Source organism: Oryctolagus cuniculus, chromosome 17 (genome assembly GCF_051225735.1).
Source record: "Oryctolagus cuniculus isolate XC-2025 breed Fujian yellow rabbit chromosome 17, ASM5122573v1, whole genome shotgun sequence".
Classification (NCBI taxonomy): Eukaryota; Metazoa; Chordata; class Mammalia; order Lagomorpha; family Leporidae; genus Oryctolagus; species Oryctolagus cuniculus.
In genome coordinates, this window is record NC_142883.1 from 3,699,277 (window position 1) to 3,719,471 (window position 20,195).

General features: G+C 64.6%; 1 protein-coding gene across 5 annotated transcripts in view; it reads right to left on the reverse strand.

The window, feature by feature from the left end:
* The window catches only part of SEPTIN9 (septin 9), a 131,228-nt gene that overhangs the window by 49,088 nt on the left and 61,945 nt on the right, over positions 1 to 20,195 (reverse strand). For 4 of the 5 annotated variants that reach the window (XM_070059972.2, XM_070059973.2, XM_070059971.2 and 1 more), the window contains one exon: positions 8,027 to 8,662. In XM_070059972.2, the coding sequence (XP_069916073.2) occupies positions 8,027 to 8,662 (636 nt within the window). Of the gene's footprint in view, positions 1 to 343; positions 440 to 8,026; positions 8,663 to 20,195 lie in introns of those variants that run through there. The other variant, XM_089317857.1, reaches the window with a different exon arrangement.

A 20,195-nucleotide genomic window follows, 5' to 3' on the forward strand; every position in this document is an offset into this window, starting at 1 on the left:
CTGCCCACAGCTGGCACTGCCATGGCCACCACACTGCTGCTCAGAGGGGACCTTGGAGCCCCCTTCACTCCTCCTGCTCCCTGTGGATTCCCGGTGTCCGGTGCCGTGCCCTCCCCGTCACACGCCACTCGGACGGGCGGTGCCCTGACGCAGTGCCAAACGTGAGCAGCAGATTCCCGGGCCGCACGGGGCACCTGCTGCCTCCTCCTGCAGGTGCAGCCCACCCCACCTCTTGGGGCCTGAACACGCAGCAGGTTTGGACCCTGAAACCAGAGGCAGCACCAGGGCCAGGCAGGTGCAGGGCTGGGGCCAGTCTCTTATCCACATGCAGACGTTTGCTCACCGTCCTGGCCAGAACTCGTGCTGCTGGAACAGGGCCTGGCACAGCTCTCAACACGTCTTGAATAAACACCCCTGGCACGGAGGCCTTTCCAGAAAACCCTGAGCCGAGGCTCTGCTCACACAGGGCTGCTGGCTCCGCCCAGCAGCAACCAAAGCCCGGCCTCTGCCCACCTGGGGCCCAGCCACGTCCAGCCCACGTGCCAAGCCGGCCAGCCTCACACGGCAGGTCATGGCGACTGGAATGGGGGATGACCAGTGCCTTCTGGTTTGTGTTTAAATCAAACTTAAATTTTTAAAAAAGATTTACTTATTCATCTGAAAGTCAGAGTTACAGAGAAAGAGAGAGACAGACAGAGGTCTTCCATCTGCTGGGTCACTCCTCCGATGGTCGCAACGGAAGCCGGAACAGACGTCAGCCCACACCACAGGCATGAGATTCCAGACAGCACACCCAACCCCAACACCGCCACACCCCCACCACTGCCGCAGCACCCCCCACGAATCACCACGCCCCATACCACCACACCCAGGCATCATCTCACACACACACACACACACACACACACACACCTCTGCATAGCCACACCCCCTCCACCAGGCCAGTGCATGGCCACGCCCCACCCACCCCACCCCCACAAGGCCACGCCCCCATGCTGTCATACCCAGGCATTGCCACGCCCCCATACCACCACACCCAGACATCGTCTCTCTCTCTCACACACACACACACACACACACACACCACTGTCATGGCCCCCCCATCATGAATCACCACTCTCCCATACCACCACGCCCAGGCATTGTCTCATACACACACACACCCCCACCACTGCTATAACCCACCCCCACATGGCCACGCCCCCATGCTGTCATGCCCGGCATCGCCACGCCCCCACAATGCCACACCCCAGACACCACGCGGCACATGCGCACTCACCCTGCACACACAGTCACCCCGCAGCCCCGGCCACGCCCACTCGTGGCTGTCTGCACAGACTCCGGATCCCAGCTCATGGAAACCGATCGCACAGGCGGCGGCTGGGCGGGCAGAGCTCTGCCTCACCCGGGGCACAGGCTGAGAACCGGACGATGCCAGCGCCAACGCTCCCTCCAGAACAGCACACCTGGATGAAGCCCAGGGCGCACTCCTGCGAGAGGATGCAGGCACCAGCCGGCACACAGATGTGGGCGTTCGGCACCGCGCCTGGGACACTGCTTGGAGCCCAGCACCTCCTCCCAGAGCCCCTGGCCTCAGGCCCCAGTTCCTGCGGACCTGCACCCAGGGGCCAGGAGGTGACGGCTCCAATGCGTGGGTCCCCAAGTCCTGCCTGCAACATGGCCCAGGCCCAGCTGTTGCAGGGCCCATCCCACGGCCGCGATGTTCACCACGCCTCTTGCATCACCCACCCTCGTGAGCAAGTACTCCAGAGTGGCAGGGCCAATGCCCGCCCTGACCCAGCTTCGAGACAGACGTGCTGGACACACGGCACGGTGCAGGTGGCTTAACCCTCCCCCCCCCCCCCCCCGCCAGGGGCAGATCACAGAGTTTTCGTTGTTGCAGAATATTTGCACAGACTTTACCCACTGAGCATCCCTCGTCCGAAAATCCATCAGATTTCAGATTTCACACCAGGGACGCTCAACCTGGACACAGGAAAAATGAAAAGCCAGCTGCAGAAACCCGGACTCTTCAGCACAGACCCTAAATGACGACACAAGCAAAACACCCCCGGCTGTCCACACTCCGTGGGGGAGTGGGAGTGACAGGCCAGCTTCTCCAGTGTCACGTGGTCTTCACCTTCTGTGGTCTCACGGTGACCAGTGGCTCCTGGCTTCTACCTGGCCCAGCCCCACAAGTTGCGCCCATTTCGGGAGTAACCTGGCTGATGGGATATCCCTGCACTCTGTCTGTCTGTCCCCCTCTCTGTAACTCTGCCTTTCAAATAAATAAATGTTTTTTAAAAATTGACTGAGGGCCGGTGCTGTGGCGTAGAGGGTAAGGCTGCCGCCTGCAGTGCCTGCATCCCATATGGGCGCCGGTTCGAGTCCTAGCTGCTCCTCTTCCTGCCTGGGAAGGCAGTAGAAGATGGCCCAAGTGCTTGGGCCCCAGGACCAGAGTGGGAGACCCGGAAGAAGCTCCTGGCTCCTGGCTCCGGATTGGTGGCAGCTTTGAACGTTGCAACCATCTGGGGAGTGAACCAGTGGATGGAAGACCTCTCTCTCTGCCTCTGTCTCTCTGTGACTCTGACTTTCAAATAAATAAATACATCATTTCTGTAAATTGAGACACACAATTTTTAAAAAATGACCGGACATTGTCCCAGCATCCTCTGCCTTTTCCGTGGAACCTCTGTGGCCACTTGGCAGCAGGGGGATGGAACGGGGTCTTCAAGGCCCCTTCTGGTTCCAAGTTGTGGGCTGGGCCAGCCAGAAGGAGGAGGGTCTTCCCCAAGCTTGACCCGGGCGTGGTGTAAGTGGCCATGTGACCTTGGACAAGTCACCTCCCCTCTCTGGCCTGCACTGGACGAGACCAGGGAGCACCACGCTGTGGTCCTCAGAGCCCTGGGGTCCAGGAGGTGCTCCCAGCAGCAGCAGTGGGCAGGGGCGGGGGTGGCCAAGGTGGGGGCTCAGCTGTGCTCCTCCACCAGAGCAACTCTTAAAAAAAAAGTCACTCATTTTCAAAGTCGCTCAGAGAGATAGAGAGAGAGGAGATCTTCCATCCACGGTTCACTCCCCAGAGGGCTGTAACACCCAGCAGCAGGCCAGGCCAAAGCCAGGCACCTGGAGCTTCCTCTGGGTCTCCCACGCGAGTACAGGGGCCCAAGCACTTGGGCCATCCTCTGCTGCTTTCCCAGGCACATTAGCAGCAAGCTGGATTGCAAGTGGAGCAGCCGGGACTCGAACCAGCGCCCAGGGTTGCCAGCGTCACAGGTGGCTTTAACCACTAAGCCACAGTGCCGGCCCCCAGAGCAACTCAGCTTTCATCCACAGCTCTGTTCGGGGTTCAAAGTGAACTGGGACCTGGGGGGCTGCCTGCCAGGCTCACCACAAGCCCAAAGCTCTCAGCTGTGCAGCCACAGGGGGCACATGGCATCCTGAGGGCCGCCTGCCTCCATGCTCCTGCAGAGCTGAGCGTGCCCTCTGTCCAGCGGCCTGGCCACACCCCCCGGCAGTGGACACACAGACCATTGCTCCGTCAGCCCCGTCTGCCTCACCCAGTGCCGTGTGTCCTGGCCTGGCCCACAAAGCCACGGTGGGTGGAGCCACGTCCAGCCTTGGGCAGCTGCAGCCCCGCGGCTCTATTTAAGGTAGTCCGCAGCTGCTCCCGCATTCCGGCCATCCTCCCTCCCTCGCTGGTCTTGGCAGACAGCTGGGCTGCTGGTGGCCCGGGGAGAAGCTCTTTGTCCTGGGCCCAAAACACTGGTCTCGCTGCCCTCCACCCTGGAGGATCCCACATGGTCTGGCCACCCCTCCTGGAGGTCCTCCTGTTCCCCCCCACACACCCTGGTGCCGGCGGGGGGGGACCTCCTGCCGTGGACTTGGGCAGCTCCAGGGAGGCTCAGAGGAGGAGCGTGTCTGATCTCAGATTGGGAGACAGGCCTGATTCCAACGTAAGAGCAGGATCGGGCGGTGGAGGCAGTGGGAGGGGCCCAGGGAGGCGCCGCCCGGGGGGGGGGCAGCCAGTGGGAGGCCCCCCACAGAAGAGAACCCTGCGAGGGAAGGGCCTGGAGCAGCACCTGGGGCTGTCCTCTTCTCCCTCATCAGACACCAGCCTGGTCCCGCCGGCGCCCGCCCTGTGCCAGGGATGACCGGGTGGATGAGGGGCAAACCCCACTGGGAGTGGCCCCCACAGTGTGGACGTCCTGTACATCAGGATGGGGGCCTCCACCATGGGGCCTTCCCCCTCAATGCACGGCAGCCCCTCCTCCTCCATTCCACTCCCATCCCCACCCAGAGCTTCTGGAACAATCCTTCCCGCCAGTGTGGGCCTGGCACGTCCCCTCCATGGGCCCAGCTCCCCAGGACCCCTCCCCCTGCCTCTGCCTGGGTCCCCAGGGAGCCACCAACGTGGACTAACACCACCCCCTTGCACCTGCGGCCCCTCCCGTCCCCAGCCCTGGACCCGGGGCCTGGCACAGACCTCCCGGGCAAGAGCCACACCACCCACCAGGGCTTGGGGCCCGACCCCCTCAGCCTCCACCTGCATCCGAGAGTACTTCCAGAACATTCTCAGGCAGCGGAAACGCTGCCGAGCCCCTCACTGAGTCTGCCCACTGTGCCGCAGGGAGGAACTGACACCCCCCTGCAGGGCCCAGACCCCAGAGCGCCGACCACTCCCCCCTCAGCTCCCTGGGAGACTGAGCCGGGAGGGGCCGGGGGCTGGCTCAGAGCAGGGGCTGGGACCCAGCCCAGAACTCGGCCGGGCTCCAGGGAGCACCCAGTGTGGCTCGTGCCCGCCTTATAAGGCAGCCTCGGGGAAACTTGGACGGTGGTGCCGTGCAGCTGGAGGAGGTGGCTCCCGGAGACCTGAGCCAGCAGCCCGCCTCGCAGGCTGGCTTCTGGGTGCTCCAGCCCAGCCCCTCTCCAAGTCACCCACGTAGGAGGCAAAGGCAAGAAAAGAACACAGGGAGAGGAGGCGAGGCTCCCCTCCCGGGAATCCGAGAGGACCAGGGAGGACCCCAAGGACCCTTCCAGGAGAAGACTGGCGAGGGCGCTGAGCCCAGGAACCCAGCACAGGGCTCTGGGTCCCCATTCTTCCCAAAATGCTGACAGCTTGCCAGGCACTCTGCATAAGCAACCTGGCCCACACGCGGACGACAGGGTGACGACATCAACCTGTGGTTCAGACACCTGGTGCCTCTGGGGTGAAGGTGCCCGGGGAAGCACCGGCTCGGTCGCTGGGGGCGTGCCGGCGGAGCCACCAAAGACCCAGCTCCACCTCCTCCGCAAGGCCTTCTGTGACATTCTCCCAGGTCACTGGCTGGCTGTGTGAGGGGATTCCTCACAGGGCGGACAGCAGCCCCGCCCTCCGGAGCCCAGAGTGAGGTGGCGGGGGAGGGGTATGAGCAGTCTCTGAAGAATGCAACTATGTAGCAAAATGTTGCTCCGTGTCTAATTGCGGCCCTTCTGCAACTTAAGGGATCTGTATCCTTGTAACCTGAAAAAGCCTAGTAGAGCAAATAAGGTTCCGGCTGCACAGATAATTTAAGCCAGCCAAACAGGAGGTGGCTCACAGGAGGATGCAACACCTCCCGGGAGTCAGGGGATGCTGGGCTTCCAGGAAGGCACTAAGCAATGCTGTGAAGATGGCCAGGGCGGGGGCAGGAGGTCAGGGCAGAGGGGCTGTGGGGAAAGATGCCGGCGATCAAGAGAACACAGAGCAAGGGCAGAGGGGTGTGGGGCTGGGCGGGGCTGTGACCTCAGCAGGGCTGGGCTCTAGGGGGTCAGCCCAGGAGCAGCAGCTCAGCTGGGGCCCCGGGAGAGCCTGCGTGGCACCCACAGCCCTGCGGTAGAGACAAGCCACAGCCCACACACCCTCTGGGAGGGAGAAGCGCAGGGGCTGGGCGGCGGAGCCGAGGGCGGTGTGATCTGACCCCAGGGGGACCTCAGAAGAGTCGAGGTGACCACAGAGAGAGATGCTCCTGCGTGTCCCCTGGCACTGCCTCCCTGAGCGGAAGTCCCATGCCCATCCCCTAGGGCCAGGGCCACCTCCAGTGACCCCCGGCCCCTGGATTCAGCCGAGTGTGAACACCGTGTCCCACGGAGGTCCTGGACCCACAGAAGAGCAAACCGCTCTGCAAACTGCCCACACCTGCGTCCTGATGCCATCGTGGTACCAGACCCCCGACCTGCTGAGGCAGACATGAGCGGGAGGGGACGTAGGCACCACATCCAGCAAATAAGGGGAGCGATGCTCTCCACGCCCCACCCCCTCCAGTCCCCAGCCCCCGATTCCGCTGACCACTGGAAACTCTCAGCCACAAAGGAAGAGAGAAGTGCACCGCATGCTATTCACGAAAGCCAGAGGGTGGAGCAGCCCAAGCGTCCGTCCGTCAACGAGGAGTGGACTGACAACGAGTCTTCTCTCCCCGGAACGGAGGAAGGGGATCCCGGCACCTGCCGCGACACGGCCAGACTTGAGCACCCTGCATTTGCTCAGCGCCAGGAGCTAATCAGACAAGGACGCACGCCGCGGGATTCCACTTAAACCAAGTCCCCAGAGGGGCCCAGCTCACGGAGACAGAAAGTGGGGGCAGGCTGTGGGGCGAGGAGGGAGAGGGAAGTGGGAACCGTGGGGCCAGAGCTTCAGGGCGGGTGGGAGAGTTTCGGAGACGGATGCTGGTGATGGTTGCACAACCACGTGAATGTTTGTAATACCACTCAGCTGCACACTTAAAAATTCCTAAAAAGGGAAGTGGGGCTTTAGCCCAGCGCCTACGATGCCTGCAGCCCACGGTGCCTTCATTCAACGGCTGCCTCCGGCCGCTGCCAGCGCGCACCCCGGGAGGCAGCAGGTGACGGCTCGAGCGACTGGGCCCCTCCACGTGGGAGACCTGGATGGAGGCTCAGACCTCATGGGTGTTCAGAGAATGAACCAGCGGATGGGAGCTCGCTCTCTGTCTCTGCCTCTCAAAATGTTATTAAATGGCCAAAATGGTCTATTTTATGGTAGGTATATTTCATCACAACTAAAAAAAATAAAACAGTAAATAACAACTCTGATTGTGATGCTGCCATCTCATATGAGACTGCTGGTTCGAGTCCCGGCACCTCCACTTCCTATCCCGCTCCCTGCTATGGCCTGGGAAAGCAGTGGAAGATGGCCCAAGCGCCTGGGCCCCTGCACCCATGTGGGAGACCCAGCTGGAGTTCCTGGCTCCTGGCTCCACTGTGGCTATTTGGGGAGTGAACCAGCGGCTGGAAGATTTCTCTCTTTCTCTCCCCCTCTCTCTGTCCCTCTGCCTTCCAAATCAATACATACATCATCTTAAAAAAAAAAAAAAAAAAAGGATGTTCTTATTTGTTCAACTCAGAAAGTACTTCTAAGTCCCCTGCCCATAATTGAGACCCAGTTTTCGGGGGGCCCAGGCTGGACCTTAGGGCCCACGGAGCAGCACCCCTGCTCGGTGGAGGGAGGGAGGCCGGCTCTGCAGGCTGCAGCGTCCCACGGGGATGACCCGGGCCCCTTGGCGGGTGCTCCCGGTGAGAATCCTAGTGCTCCTGCTCTGGTCCCAGCCTCCCCTCCAGGGTGGTGGTGACGGGGGGGGGGGGGGGGGAGGAGGAAGAGGAAGAGGAGGAGCCTCCATGAAACAACTCAGGAGTGGCATAGGCCCCTCCCAGGCAGCCCCCAGCATGGGCAAGCCGGTCTGCCCAAGGCCTCTCCCCACCCCCTACAAGCCGGCCGGGTTCTTGTACCACTCCTGGTTCCCCGAGCCAGGCCCTCGACATCCCACACCGAAGAGGTCCTGCCGGAGCCACGCTGACCAGCAAAGGGGCCCCTGCACCCCAAGATCCTTTGCCAAGGCTCCCTCAAGTCCCCTTTGGTGTCACCAGGGGACAGAGGCCCCACCGTCCCTGGCCCTGTATGCCAGCCGCTCCCCCACCCATGTGTGGCGTTTCCCCTGGAAACCCCGCAGCCAAGCCCCCCAACAACACGGGGAGGACCCCGCCCTCTGCCACTCACCTTCCTGGTTCCGGGGCGGGGCCTCAGCCGCCAGCTGGGGCTTGGGCTCCAGCCTGCTCTGCAGTGGGGCCCCGGGGGCGGGCTCTGAATTCTCCAGCATCTGGGGCGGGACGGGGGACGCGGGCGCCTCAGCCGGCTTGGGCACCTGGATCTCCACCCTCCTGGGGGCTGCGTCGGTAGTGGGCACCTCGGGGACCTTGGAGGCAGGGGGCTCCATCCTGCGGTGAGCGGCCTCCTGGGGCTTCCCGATGGTGATCTCCGTTCTCCGCGGGGCGGGCTCCGGCGTCTTGTGGCCCAGCGCTTCGGCCCGCTTGAGCCCGAACCGGGCCGGCCCGGCGGCGGCGCTGGAGTTCTCCACCTGCTTGGACGAGATGTCGATGGAGAGCTCCGTGCGCCGGGACACGGGCTCGGCGGCCTTGGGCCCCGACAGCTCCACCCTGCGCAGGGACGCCTTGGGCGAGCGCTGGCTCAGGGAGTCTCCATGGCGGGCTCCGGGCTCCGAGTTCCTCACGCCCAGGTCCTGGAATTTCTGGGTGGAGCTGGCCACGGTGGCCCGGAGCAGGGGAGTCTGGACCCTCCGGGGCGGAGTGGAATTGGGCGTCTCGACCTCCTCGACCTCAAAAGATCTTTTCAAGGCTGAAAAACAAAGAGGCCGTGGTGAGTGGACAGCCAGCGGGCACTCGGGGGTGCTGCCTACCCGCAGAACGACGGCTGGGGCGCACAGCCGGGGCCCCGGGGGACTTGCAGTCCTAAGGCACCATCCTGAGGCTGGCGGCAAGGACGCCGCCTCCCCCATCCTGTCACCACCGCGGCGTGAGGGTGATGGCACGGCTCCATCCGCACGAGGCTCTGGCTCCCAGGGAACCTCTGATTCCCCCTTGCTGTGGCTTCCTTATCCCTCACCTCCACCCCCGGCACACAGGCGGCGAGATGACCATGATCCCCGCCCCCCAACCAGAATCACAACCACATGGCAACAGCAAATCAACCCGAACACCAACAGCTGACGCTGGGTGCCTGCTGTGCCCAGCCACACCTGCCCCCCCCCCCCCCCCCGCAACGATCCGGTGACTTAAAGAACATGATTACGCCCCCGGTTACACGTGGGAAACTGAGGCGGGCTGGGGGAGGGGGTTACTGAGGCTGAGAGTTAAAGAGGCAGAGCCAGACGGAGGCAGCCAGGCTCCACCAGCTGACCGCCCAGGGCCCCGGCTCAGGCCGCACTCACAGGCCCCAGCCTGGTCTGAGCTCCGGGACCTCCGCCCCCCACACCCACCCTGGAGCCCGGCGTTTCCAGCCGGCCACGCTGCCATCTCGGCCGGGATCACTCCCTCCGAGGCAGTGCCATGCCCACAATCCCAGCAACCACACGCCAACGAGAACCAGCTGCTCGGGCCCCGCGGCCCACGTGGCAGACCTTCCCCGGCCCTCTCCCAAGTGTCCCCCACCGTGCACAGGGACAAGCGCCAGCAGCTGCACCCCAGCGCCCAGCCACAGCTTTCCAGCAGCCCCTCCTTCCAGGGTTCTCTCCTCCGAAGGCAAACACAGCCCTCGTCCTGCCCACGGCCAGAGACTCCCTGAAGAGACCAGAGGCCGGGGGTGGCCAAGAGGCAGGTGGCCGGGGCGTGTGCCTCAGGAGCTGGGAAGGGCGGAGGGGAAGAGGGCCACATCCCTGATACCTGGGCCCCAGGACTTGGGGGACCCGCTCTGAACCCTGGGCGGTGCTCCTTGGTGGGCAGGGGAAGGGATAAAACCCTGGGTCATCAAAGCTCAACTGCCCCCCAGGCCACAGAAAGGGAGTCACCGCGTGCCCTGTTCAGGGCACCTGCTGCTCAGTGCCCCGCAGGAACACAGGTCACCGTGGCCAGAGCTGACGTCACAGGAGTCGGGAAACCCGACTTGCATGCGGCAGCTCCTGATCTGTAGCTGTGGGCACGAGGCCAAATGAGCCCCTCTTGAGCCCCACAGTCCCCAAAATCGCACCCCTGGGCTGCGCTGCCTGCAGGTGCAGCCTGTGACGATGCTGGGTGATGCACACCGGCTGGGGGTGCGGTATCCTGAGCCTGGGTACCAGAGAGGTGCCAACCCCCCTGCCCCCCAAGGGGCAGTCAACAGAGCTGCACCCTCGGGCAAGGTCAGAGCTGCTGGCCCTGCCCACAGCCCAACACTCGGTGCCCACACTGCGTCCTTGTGTGGCTCCCTCTGGGGGGGTGATCGGGTGCACCCCTGCCTCCAGCCCACTGCTGGAACCGCCAAGTGCTGCCTCTCTGTCCTGAGACCCCCCCCAAGTTGGGGGGCTTCTCCCTGCCCACCTTCGGCACAGGTCCTCATGGCTGAGTTGGAGAACAGAGCCCAGACCGGTGAACGCCTTTCCCAGGTTTGACCAGGCCACGCAGGAGACCCCACCCTGGGAGTCTCACCTGGCAGCGCCCCCACCGGTGACCCCACACTGAGGCAAAGGCCCCGCTGGTTCGTGCTCCTGGTGGTGGCTACAGGTCACATGCAGTGAGCAGCTCCAACCAGACCCACACACGTGTGCACACACACACGGAGCATTCTAGAACAAAGGGGCCCTCTCCCTGGCTGGGGCCTCTCTTCCTCCAGACCTCTGCGTGGCCCACTCCCCTCACCTTGGCCTCACACAACACACACGCGTGTGGACACACATGCGCGCTCTCCCCAGCCACCCTGTGCTTTCACAGCACACCCGCCTCTCAGGCCACTGTCCTCACCGCCTGGCGCCGTCATCTGGACAAGCTTGCTGTCCAGCACCACCCCACCCCCACTGGGACGACCTCAGAGGACTGGTCCCCCAAGGGAGCCCTGCCCACGGGGGCGGCCACTGCTCGGTCCTGGGGGCATCCGCCTTCCCAGACATGAGTCGCAGCTGGGTGAAGAGGCCCCCGCTTGCGCCCGCCCCGTCAAACACCACACCCCGACCCACCAGGCTCCCTCCAGCCTCTTCCCAGAGCTGTCCTGGCCCCCGCAGCCCCCAGGGCTCCTCCAGCATCTCCTGACCACCTGATGAGCTGTGGAGAGCGTCTGGGCCCTAGGGAACTGAGCAGGACCCCAGGGCCCTGAGCCCACTCTCCAGCCCTCCCTTGGGGCTTCCAGAAAATTCTCCAAAGCCAGGAGTGGGTTTTTCACTGCAGGCGACCCAGGGATGGGCCCCGCCCCCCAGCCTCACCCCTGGCCTCTGCCCAGCGGCCGAGGGTGGAGGGGGAGGCCCTCCCCCGACCCAGGTCACCCTGCTCCCCACCCAGTCCCACCCCCCATTCCTTCTTGGAATCACCCAGACCCCCAGATGGTGGGAGCAGCCGTCCAGGGAGTAATGTGGCAGAGTCCCATGGGAACACTTGGCAGTGGTGAGATGGCGTCCCAGGCAGGCTTCGCGAGGGGAGCTCTGGGTACGGCTGCCGCCCCTAGAGCGCCTGGCTGGAAACCATTAGGCCTCAGCCTCTCCCCCACAATCCACCAGGTTCCCCAGCGCCTGCACTCACAGCTGGCCCCTTGCCGGGGTGGACGCCTCCAGAGATGCCCCTCCCCCACCCCACGGGGACAGGTGTTTTCCACTTGACTCATCTCCCTTCCCTGCAGGGGAGCAGCAGCCAAGGGGGTCTGTGGGCGGCCACGGAAGCCAGCAGTCCTGAGTGTGCCACGAGTGGATGTGAGATGCGCATCGGGTTGGGGGACCAGCTGGCGGTTACTGGCCGATGGGCCCTTCACCCGCGCAGCGGGGCAAGCACTGGGCAGCTTCCTCCCCTGTCCACAGGAAGTCAACACAACCAAAGGGCACCCAGAGGGGACTTCTGTGCCTGAGCAACACAGGGCTGGAGTATGGAGACGGTCTGCACTGGCCCTGGGAGGGGGAGACACAGCCAACCCCACCGGGCAGCCCACGGCCCCCTGCTCTGTGAAGTCAAACCCATAAAGCCTGGATCAGACCCTGCCTGCTGCCCGAAGCCGTCCCTGGCCCCTGGGACTCACTCCCAAGAATTTGATCAGAAGCAGAGAGATGGATGAGCAGGCTAGAACCACGGCCATAGCCATGGCCACGGCCACCAGCTGGGTTTCTGCCGAAGTCCTGCATGGTCGTCAGAACCACACATCGGAGGATGAGAAATGCCCAAATACGAAGTAAAAACAGCAGGACACAGGATGCATGCGAAGATCCGAACCCCACGTCCCACACACATGTGCAGCCTGCACACGGGCACACGCAGGCACACGCCCGCGCCGAGGGGAGATGACCCTCGGCTGGGACCATGGTGGGTGTTCCTGCCGCCAGCACTGCACGCGGCCTGCTTGAGACGTTCAGGGGATAAAACACTCAGCGCTGTTTGTGCAAAGCGCACCTTGCTGCGAACAAGCTGGGGGGTGGGGTGGGTAACTCGGCACGATGGGAAATACCGCCCGGTCCCCTGCTGCCCCCAAGGTCCAGGCCGGGGGCCCCTAACCAGCACCCCCCCCCCGCAGTGCAGAGCTTCCCGCGGTGCCCACCGGGGCTGAGCAGCCGCGGCCTGGGTCTGGGCCTGTTTAGGGAGGAATGTGTGGCCGCACAAGGGACCATTGTTAAGGCTCGGCTCTGACCGCAGGCTGCTGCAAAACTCTCCCGGCCCTGAAACCGGATCGAGCACTTCCTGGTGCAACCTTAGGCCTCAAAGCCCAGGACAAATGTCTTGCGGAGAAATGCGAGACCAAGGTCAAAACAAAGCCATGTGGGGCTCCCGCAGGAGGGGCCCCGCAGCTGCGGCCCGCACGGGGTCAAGCTCCGGCTCCGGCTCCAGGAATGCCGGCCCTGGTCAGGCCAGTCTCCTCCAGTGCAGCGAGGCTCAGCCTGTCCCTGAACAAACAGGGCTGCCCCAGGGCCGGGTCAGGGGCCAGGGAACCCAGAGAGACGGCGCCAGGGAGGCCGGGCCCTGTTCCCTGCTCTGAGGGCTCAGGGAAGCCCCACCCCCAGCGGCCCATGGGCTCCGGGGGAGCAGCTGACCTCCCCACACCCCTTTCAGGACCAGGAGCGGTCAGGCAGCCGGGCAGGGCGCCAGTCTGGCCAGGGGGACCTCCCATCTGAGGCGGTGGCAGTGCCGTCCACTGGAGCAAGGGAGACAGAAGAGTCGGCCAGTGGTCCCCATGGCTGCCACAAAGGCAGGACCAGGTCTGGGGACGTAGGACACCCAGGGTGCAGAAGACAATTCCAGGAGCTAAAGGGCGGCCCCTGGGCTGGGGAGCCCCTCCAGGCGGGCGGGGACAGCAGCGCGTGCCACGCCCACAGCACACTTCTCTGAGTGTCGGCGGCGTCATCTCCCAGCGTCACCCACAGGAGCCAAGGCGACAACAAGGTAGCACCAGGCACAGGCACGGTGTGCGGCAGGCTGGGCGTGCCCCTGAGGGTGGGTGTGGCCAGCCCACCTTGGGCCCTACCCCTGTCAGTCCCACCTCCCTGACCTCAGCTGTCTGCCCTGGTGCCCCAGCCGGGCAGGCAGGAAGGAGTTAACACGGCGGCCTCAGCCAAGGGCTGGAGTCTCATGCCCCCCCCCCCAGCGGGCACCCAGGGGCGTGGTCTGTGGTCTCCCTGGTGAAGAGAGACTCTGGGGCCAGGTAGAGGGAGGCAGACTCAAGACCCGGAGGAGGACGTAGCCAGTGACGGGGCGGGCAGTGTTTGCAGGAAGCAAAACAGCCCAAAAGGAAGGCCTTAAAAATAGATGGCGTGCGGCCGCCAGGGAAGTCGGTACGCGGGTCCAGGAGAACATGGACGGGGCAGCAGGCGACGTCCACATAGACAGAGAAAGCTCTCCCTCCTTGGAGGGCCACAGGCGGACGTCTCAGGCAGGGGAGGGTTTGGGAAGACAGCGCAAGGGCACTGCTCCCACAGCACCCCCCACCCCGATTCTGCCCCCTCCCCGCTCCTGGGCAGCAGCAGCCGATGAACCCCCCTGGGCTGGCCCGAGGCTGGGGCTGGGGGCCCCACCCACACAGTCCCTGCTCCCCGGGCAAGGAGGAACCGCTGCCCCCGACCCACGTGTGCAGGCGCAGGGCGAGCCAACGGCGTCTCTGCCCTCGCCGGGGTCTCTGCAGCCAGGGAGGAGCCGGAGGAGGCCGGTCAGCCCCTGGCAGGGCCCAGGCCACCCGCCCGTCCAGTCTGATGATGGTCCTGGCTTGGCTGCTTTCTCTTGGCCACAGCTGCCCCTGACCTGGCGGATGCCAGCACCCCAGGGTTCCTGCCACCACAGCCCCCACCCAGGAGGCCCCGCCCACTCTGGAATGGGAGGTGGCCCAGACCCTGCCCTGGGGCTGGATTTCCCAGATGCGGCCAAGGAAAGGAAACAAGCCCCCTCCCTCCCTCCCTCGGCAAGCGGCCAGAGGGGCCCCTGGAGGGGACCCCAGCCCAGCCTCGGGCACGGCAGCCGGCAGCATCAGACACAAGCAGGAGGGCGGCCGGTGGCAGCTGTGGTCCACAGCTGGCCCTCGGGACCCCAGGCCTCCTCGCCCAGCATCACCGTGCTGCTGTCCCCCGCTGGACAAAGCCCCCGGGCAACCTGGCAGTGCGGACACAGCCTGACCCCCTGCCTCTGCCCCTGCCTTGAGCCACGACAGAAAAGGGGCCGGTGGGGTCTCTGTAGCCACGCAGAGTCTGCTCCGCGCCTGCACAGGACCAGCGACGGGCTTGCCGAATGTGCAACAGGCTCTCCCGAAATGCTGCATCTAAGTTCCAGCTCCTGGGCCAGGCCTTTGGCGCCCCCGGGGACGCCCCGCCCCCACCCCGTAGGGGAGGGCCTGGATTTGAGTCCCAGCTCCTCTCCCACTCCAGCTCCCTGCTAACACACATCCTGGGAGGCAGCAGATGATGGCTCAAGGACTGGGGTCCCTGCCACCCATGTGGGAGGCCCGGATGGAGTTCCCGGCTCCTGGCTCTGGCCCGGCCCAGCCCTCACTGTTATAGGAACTTGGGGAGTGAACCACTGGATGGAAAATCTCTCTCTGCCTTTCAAATAAGTAAACAAGTAAATACATAAATGCTAACCCTCAGAACCTGTAAACATGGCACGACTCGGCACAGGGATTTTGCAGGACAGTTTGGGGTCTGGACACGAGCCTCCTGGATTCAGATGAGCCCTAAATCCATGACGAGGCCACCGTGCGAGATGGAACAGGAGGCAGCCACCCGGGGATGGGGGAGAAGGGCATGGCCTGATGGAGGTGCCAGCAACAGGTCTCCCGCGAAGCAGCAGGCTGTCCCCCAGAGCCCGGCTCCACGGGGACCCCCACTCCTTGGTTTTGTGCGCCTGGCCTGCATCCAGAGCTGTGAGAGGAGGCCATCCTACTGCCCCCAGCTCGGCTGTCCCAGGAGACAGACGCACCAACAGACCCTGGGGAGGAACGGGGCGGGGGAGGGGGAGGCCGGGAGCCTGCAGCGTCAGCCCCTTCAGTTCTGCAGTGCCCTGCGGCTTCCGAAGCCACTTCCTGCAGATGATTCACTGGTTCTGAGAAGGCTGCCCTAGAGGGGGGCTGCGGCAGGCCTGGCCAGGCCGCGGGGCTGCCCCCAACGTCCACGCCCGTGGGTCAAGGCACCCAGCACCCTGCCTTCCGGGACGGCCCCTGCCACCCCAGGCGCCCCACGCCAGTCACTCCCCACGTCCTCTCCCCTCCAAGTGTTCACAGGGGGCTGGGTTATGCGGCTGCCCTGGCTGTGGCCAGTGCTGTCCCACCAGGGTCAGGAGCCCCCTCGAGGCCCCCGAAGGCACAGCCGCCCGGCGCTTCCACTCCAGGCCGGAGTCTCAGTCAGTGCTCCAAGGGCAGCCCCGCTCCAGGCCAGGCCTCCCCAGGGGACAGAACTGCCGTGGCTCGCTCCTGCCATCACCTTGTGCCCCTGGGGCCATCCCAGAGGGACTTTAAAAATGGCTCTAAGCGGGGGCCAGCGCTGTGGCACAGTGGGCTAAGCCTCTGCCAGCAGTGCCGGCATCCCATACGAGTCCCGGCTGCTCCACTTCCGACCCAGCTCTCTGCTGTGGCCTGGGAAAGCAGCAGAAGATGCCCAAGTCCTTGGGCCCCTGCACCCGTGTGGGAGCCCTGGAAGAAGCTCCTGGCGCCTGGCTTTGGACAGGCCCAGCTCTGGCCGTTGCGGCCATCTGGGGAGTGAACCAGCGGATGGAAGACCTCTCTCTCTGTCTTTCCCTCTCTCTGTAGCTCTGCCTCTCAAATAAGTAAATACAAAATCTTAAAAAAAAAAAAAAAGTGGCTCTAAGATGCTGGGCTTCCCTGATTGTTCACAGAAAGCGACAGGCATGGGAGGGGGCAGGGGAGGAAGGAGCCTCAGCCACGAGTGAGGGGACGCTGGGCACAGAAGGGGCATCCCGCGGCTCAGGCTGGGGCCACCAGCGCAGCCCCGAGAGAAGCGGCTCCTCCCCCGAAGGCTACACGGACGGGGGCGGGTCTGGGTCTGGGAAGGGAATGACGGGGGCTCAGGGGAGCCCCCAAGGCTGCACAGACCCCAGGGCTGCAGCTCTCCTGGGCTCCCACAGCCTTTGGGGAGCCGCAGACGACCCCGTCCCGTCACCGCTGACTTCCTGTCTGCGGAGTGAGAACCCAGGGTCTGGCTCCAGGTCACAGCACAGCCGCTCCACCCCACGCCACAGCAGAGCCCCCGCCGCCTGGCGACCCACCCCTTGCTCCTCGTCCCCATGCCCAGGCTCCCAACCCCTACCCCATGACTTTATGCTCCCCCAAATTCCACCTCCGGTGTGCTCTCTGCCATCTGCAGAGGCCCCCTCAGGGCTCCCGGGACACAGCTGCCCGGGGACTCCTGGTCTGGCCCTGCCCACGGGGTAGTCATCCCACGAGGGACCAGGACCGGTCAGGATCTGCTCCGTGGCATGGGAGGGGTCAGCATGTGGGTCCAGTTCCCTGGTCCAGTGCCTGAGGAAGCGGCCATTCCTGGGGTGCCCAGCCAGAGGCGGGCCCCCTGCCTCCCCCGCCCCTCCCCTGTTGGGGGAAGTGATAAAAGCACTTTAAAAATGCAAAACACCCACCCAGCACCAGGGGCCACCTGGCCCAGGTGGAGGCATCCATTAATCACGATGGCAGAGAGGGGCCTCTGAGGGCTCCGTGCGTGGCCTGGGGGCCCAGGCCAACCCAGCCTCACCCTAATTACAGGGGGCGGTGACCCCGGGAGCAGAGTTCAGGCTCCGGTCAGCCAGCACCCAGGGGCCAGCTGCTGCCCAGGCCTCCTGGCCAGGGAGGGGTCGGGGGTCCGTGCTGCCGCATGTGGGGGTGAGGACAGGGACCTCACAGCTCTGCACAGACCTAAGCCACTTGCCTGCTCTGGTGTCTGCTGACCCTAAGGCTGGGCGGGGTGGGGGGGGGGCTTGGTTTCCATCCTCCAGGACAAGAGGAGCCACAGGGTGGGGCCTGCCATGCAGGGGAGGCCACAGCAGGACGCCACGCAGACTGGGGAGAGGGACGGGCCCATCTGTCTGGGCTCTCACGGGGACATGAGACCCCCGGGGAAAACCCCAAGCTCATCAAGCTCCAGAAGCTCCTTGGGAACCCAAGTCAGCAGGGGTGCGGCCGGAGCAGGTGGAATCCTAGGCTTCCCCAGGGAGCCGCCCGCTGGGGTCTCTACAGGGGAGGTGGGGGTGGGGCCCAAAGAGGAGAGGGGCTGAGACTGGGGAAGGGGAGACAGATGTCGGGGCGGTTCTGCCTCCTGGGAATGGGGGCTGGGGGAGGGGCTGGACCTCCTGCCTGGCCTCTGACCCCAGAATGACCAGCGCTGGACGCTGGTCCCCAGGACGGGCAGCAGGCACCAGTACCTCGGCTCTACCCACGCTGAAGAGGGGAGCCGAGTGGGTGTGCAGGGGAAGAGTGTTGGTCCCCTCCCAAGACACAGCCAGTGGGGGCCCTGCTGCCATGTGCCATGGCACACACGGAACCACAGGCCACTCGGAGCCACCCAGCCTGGGACATCAGGACTGGTCCCGCCCTCCCCAACGTTCATCCCACTCACCCAAGCCTTGAACATTCTGTTCCCACAAGGGTCGGCCACCGCAGCCACTGAACAGGCCCAGAAGCAGAGGGTCCATGCAGCTGTCCTCAGCCACCTGCAGGAGCGGCTACCCGGGGTCTACGTTCTAGACCCAGTGGCCAGTGCCTTACAAGGGGACGCCAGACACAGAGAGAGACGGATCGGCCAAGGACGGCGAGCCGGGAGGAAGCGGCCGCAGCCAGCGAGCCGGGAGGAAGCGGCCGCAGCCAGCCCTGCCCACACCTGCGTCTCCCAACAGGTGCTCCCCATGGCTGGGGCCTTCCCTGCAGGATGGCGCCGGGTGCCCAGGCCCTCCCTGGTCACGTGCACTGGCTGTGCCCACCCCCACCCCTCCGCCAAGCTTCCAGACGGCAAATGTTCGCTCTCTGCCCTGCTCGTGCCCACATCTGGAGCCGCCACGTCCCCATCGGGTCTCGCACTCAAGGCTTCACGGAAAGTCCCTCCCAAGGGGGCGCCGGCCCCCTGTACAGCCTGCACTTTCTTCCCAGGAGGGGCAGCCCAGACACGGTCTTGGACAGGCAACATGGGACCCTGCGGTCGACGACCTGCTTGGCTGTGGTGGACGGGTAACCCCCTCAGGACCACCCCCACCCCACACACAGAAGACCCTACTGCTGTGCCGCAGGCTGGGGGCAGGGGGCAGGGAGGGAAAGACAAGGAATTGTTTACAACAAACGCTAAACCCTGGGTGCAGAGAGCTCCCTGGCCGACCCAGGTACCCCTCCTGCAGCCAGCTGTCCCATGACCTCTGACCTGCCTGCCAATCACCACTCCACCTTGTGAAGCCCCAGGCAGCAGGGCCCTGCCCACCAGCAGCTGCAAGGGACATCAGGTGAGAAAAGGGCCAAGGGGTCGGCGCTGTGGTGCAGCAGGTAAAGGCAGCGCTGGCATCCCCTGTGGGCACTGGTTCGAGTCCCGGCTGCTCCACTTCCAATCCAGCTCCCTGCTGTGGCCTGGGAAAGCAGTAGAGGAGGGCCCCAGTGCTTGGGCCCCTGCACCCACGTGGGAGACCCGGAAGAAGCTCCTGGCTTCAGCCTGGCCCAGCCTCTGCCATTGCAGCCATCTAGTGAACCAGTGGACGGAAAATCCATCTCTCTCTCTCTCTCTCTCTGTCTCTCCTTCTCTCTCTAACTCTGCCTTTCAAATAAATACAACTTGAGGAAGAACAAGAGGAAGAAGAGGGCCAAGCCCACAGGTGTCTAGAAATGAGCAGCAGGGACCCGAGCCACCAGCCAGAGGCCCGTGAGAGGCGCGGGGGGCAGGGCACGGGGAGAGCCTGTCGCCCACAGGACTGCAGGCGGAGCCTCCTCCTCTTCTTAACCAGAGAGGAAAAGCTTCAGCGCTCCAGTGGCCGGGGGCAAGCGCACGCCATCTGCGCCCCACCCCAGGCAGCGAGATGACCCCTCCGGCCTCAGTTTCCTGGGGAGGAACAGGAAGGGCTGGACTGGGAGGTCCCTTCCAGTCCGGACACAGCACCCCCACAAGGGCCGTTTCAAGGTCTGCTGCGGGCTCCCAGGGACACTCACTCCGGAGCCAACTTGGCCCAGCAGGTGCCAAGCCCAGCTCAGCGGATGGGGCCTGGCCAGCCGTGGACAGGGCAGCCAGCCCGCCTTGCCCTCCTGGGTGGAGGGAAGGACAGCAGTGGCCCTGGCCCACTTTCCCCACGGCTGCAGGCGAGCTGGGCAGAGCCAGCCAGGGCCTGGGGACCCCCAGCGCCTCTCAAGCCTGGAGGGAGGGCGGCTGGGGGAGTTGCCTTTCTTTCTCAGAATAAACTTTTCAAAATAATCCCTTTTCTCCCTCACCACTCAAGCAATTAAGTCCTGCACAGAACACTTGCAAAACTCAGAAAAACACAAGAGGAACAAAACCTATGACCTGCCCCCGGGGGGACCTCCAGGCCCTCCTGGGAGTCCCACCAGAAGGAAGCCCCCAAGACAGCCCTGGTGAGACCGCGGAGCTGCCCCCACTTCCGGGCAGTCAGCCAAGGACAATGACCAGCGTCAGCCACCACAGCTCCTGTGTGACAAGGGGGCGTGGCCATCAAAGTCCCCAAACCTTCCCAGGGGCTGGCTTCGGGCACCTGCTACAGGAAGCAGGCAGGAGGCTCCCGCCGGGGGTCACAGTCGCCGC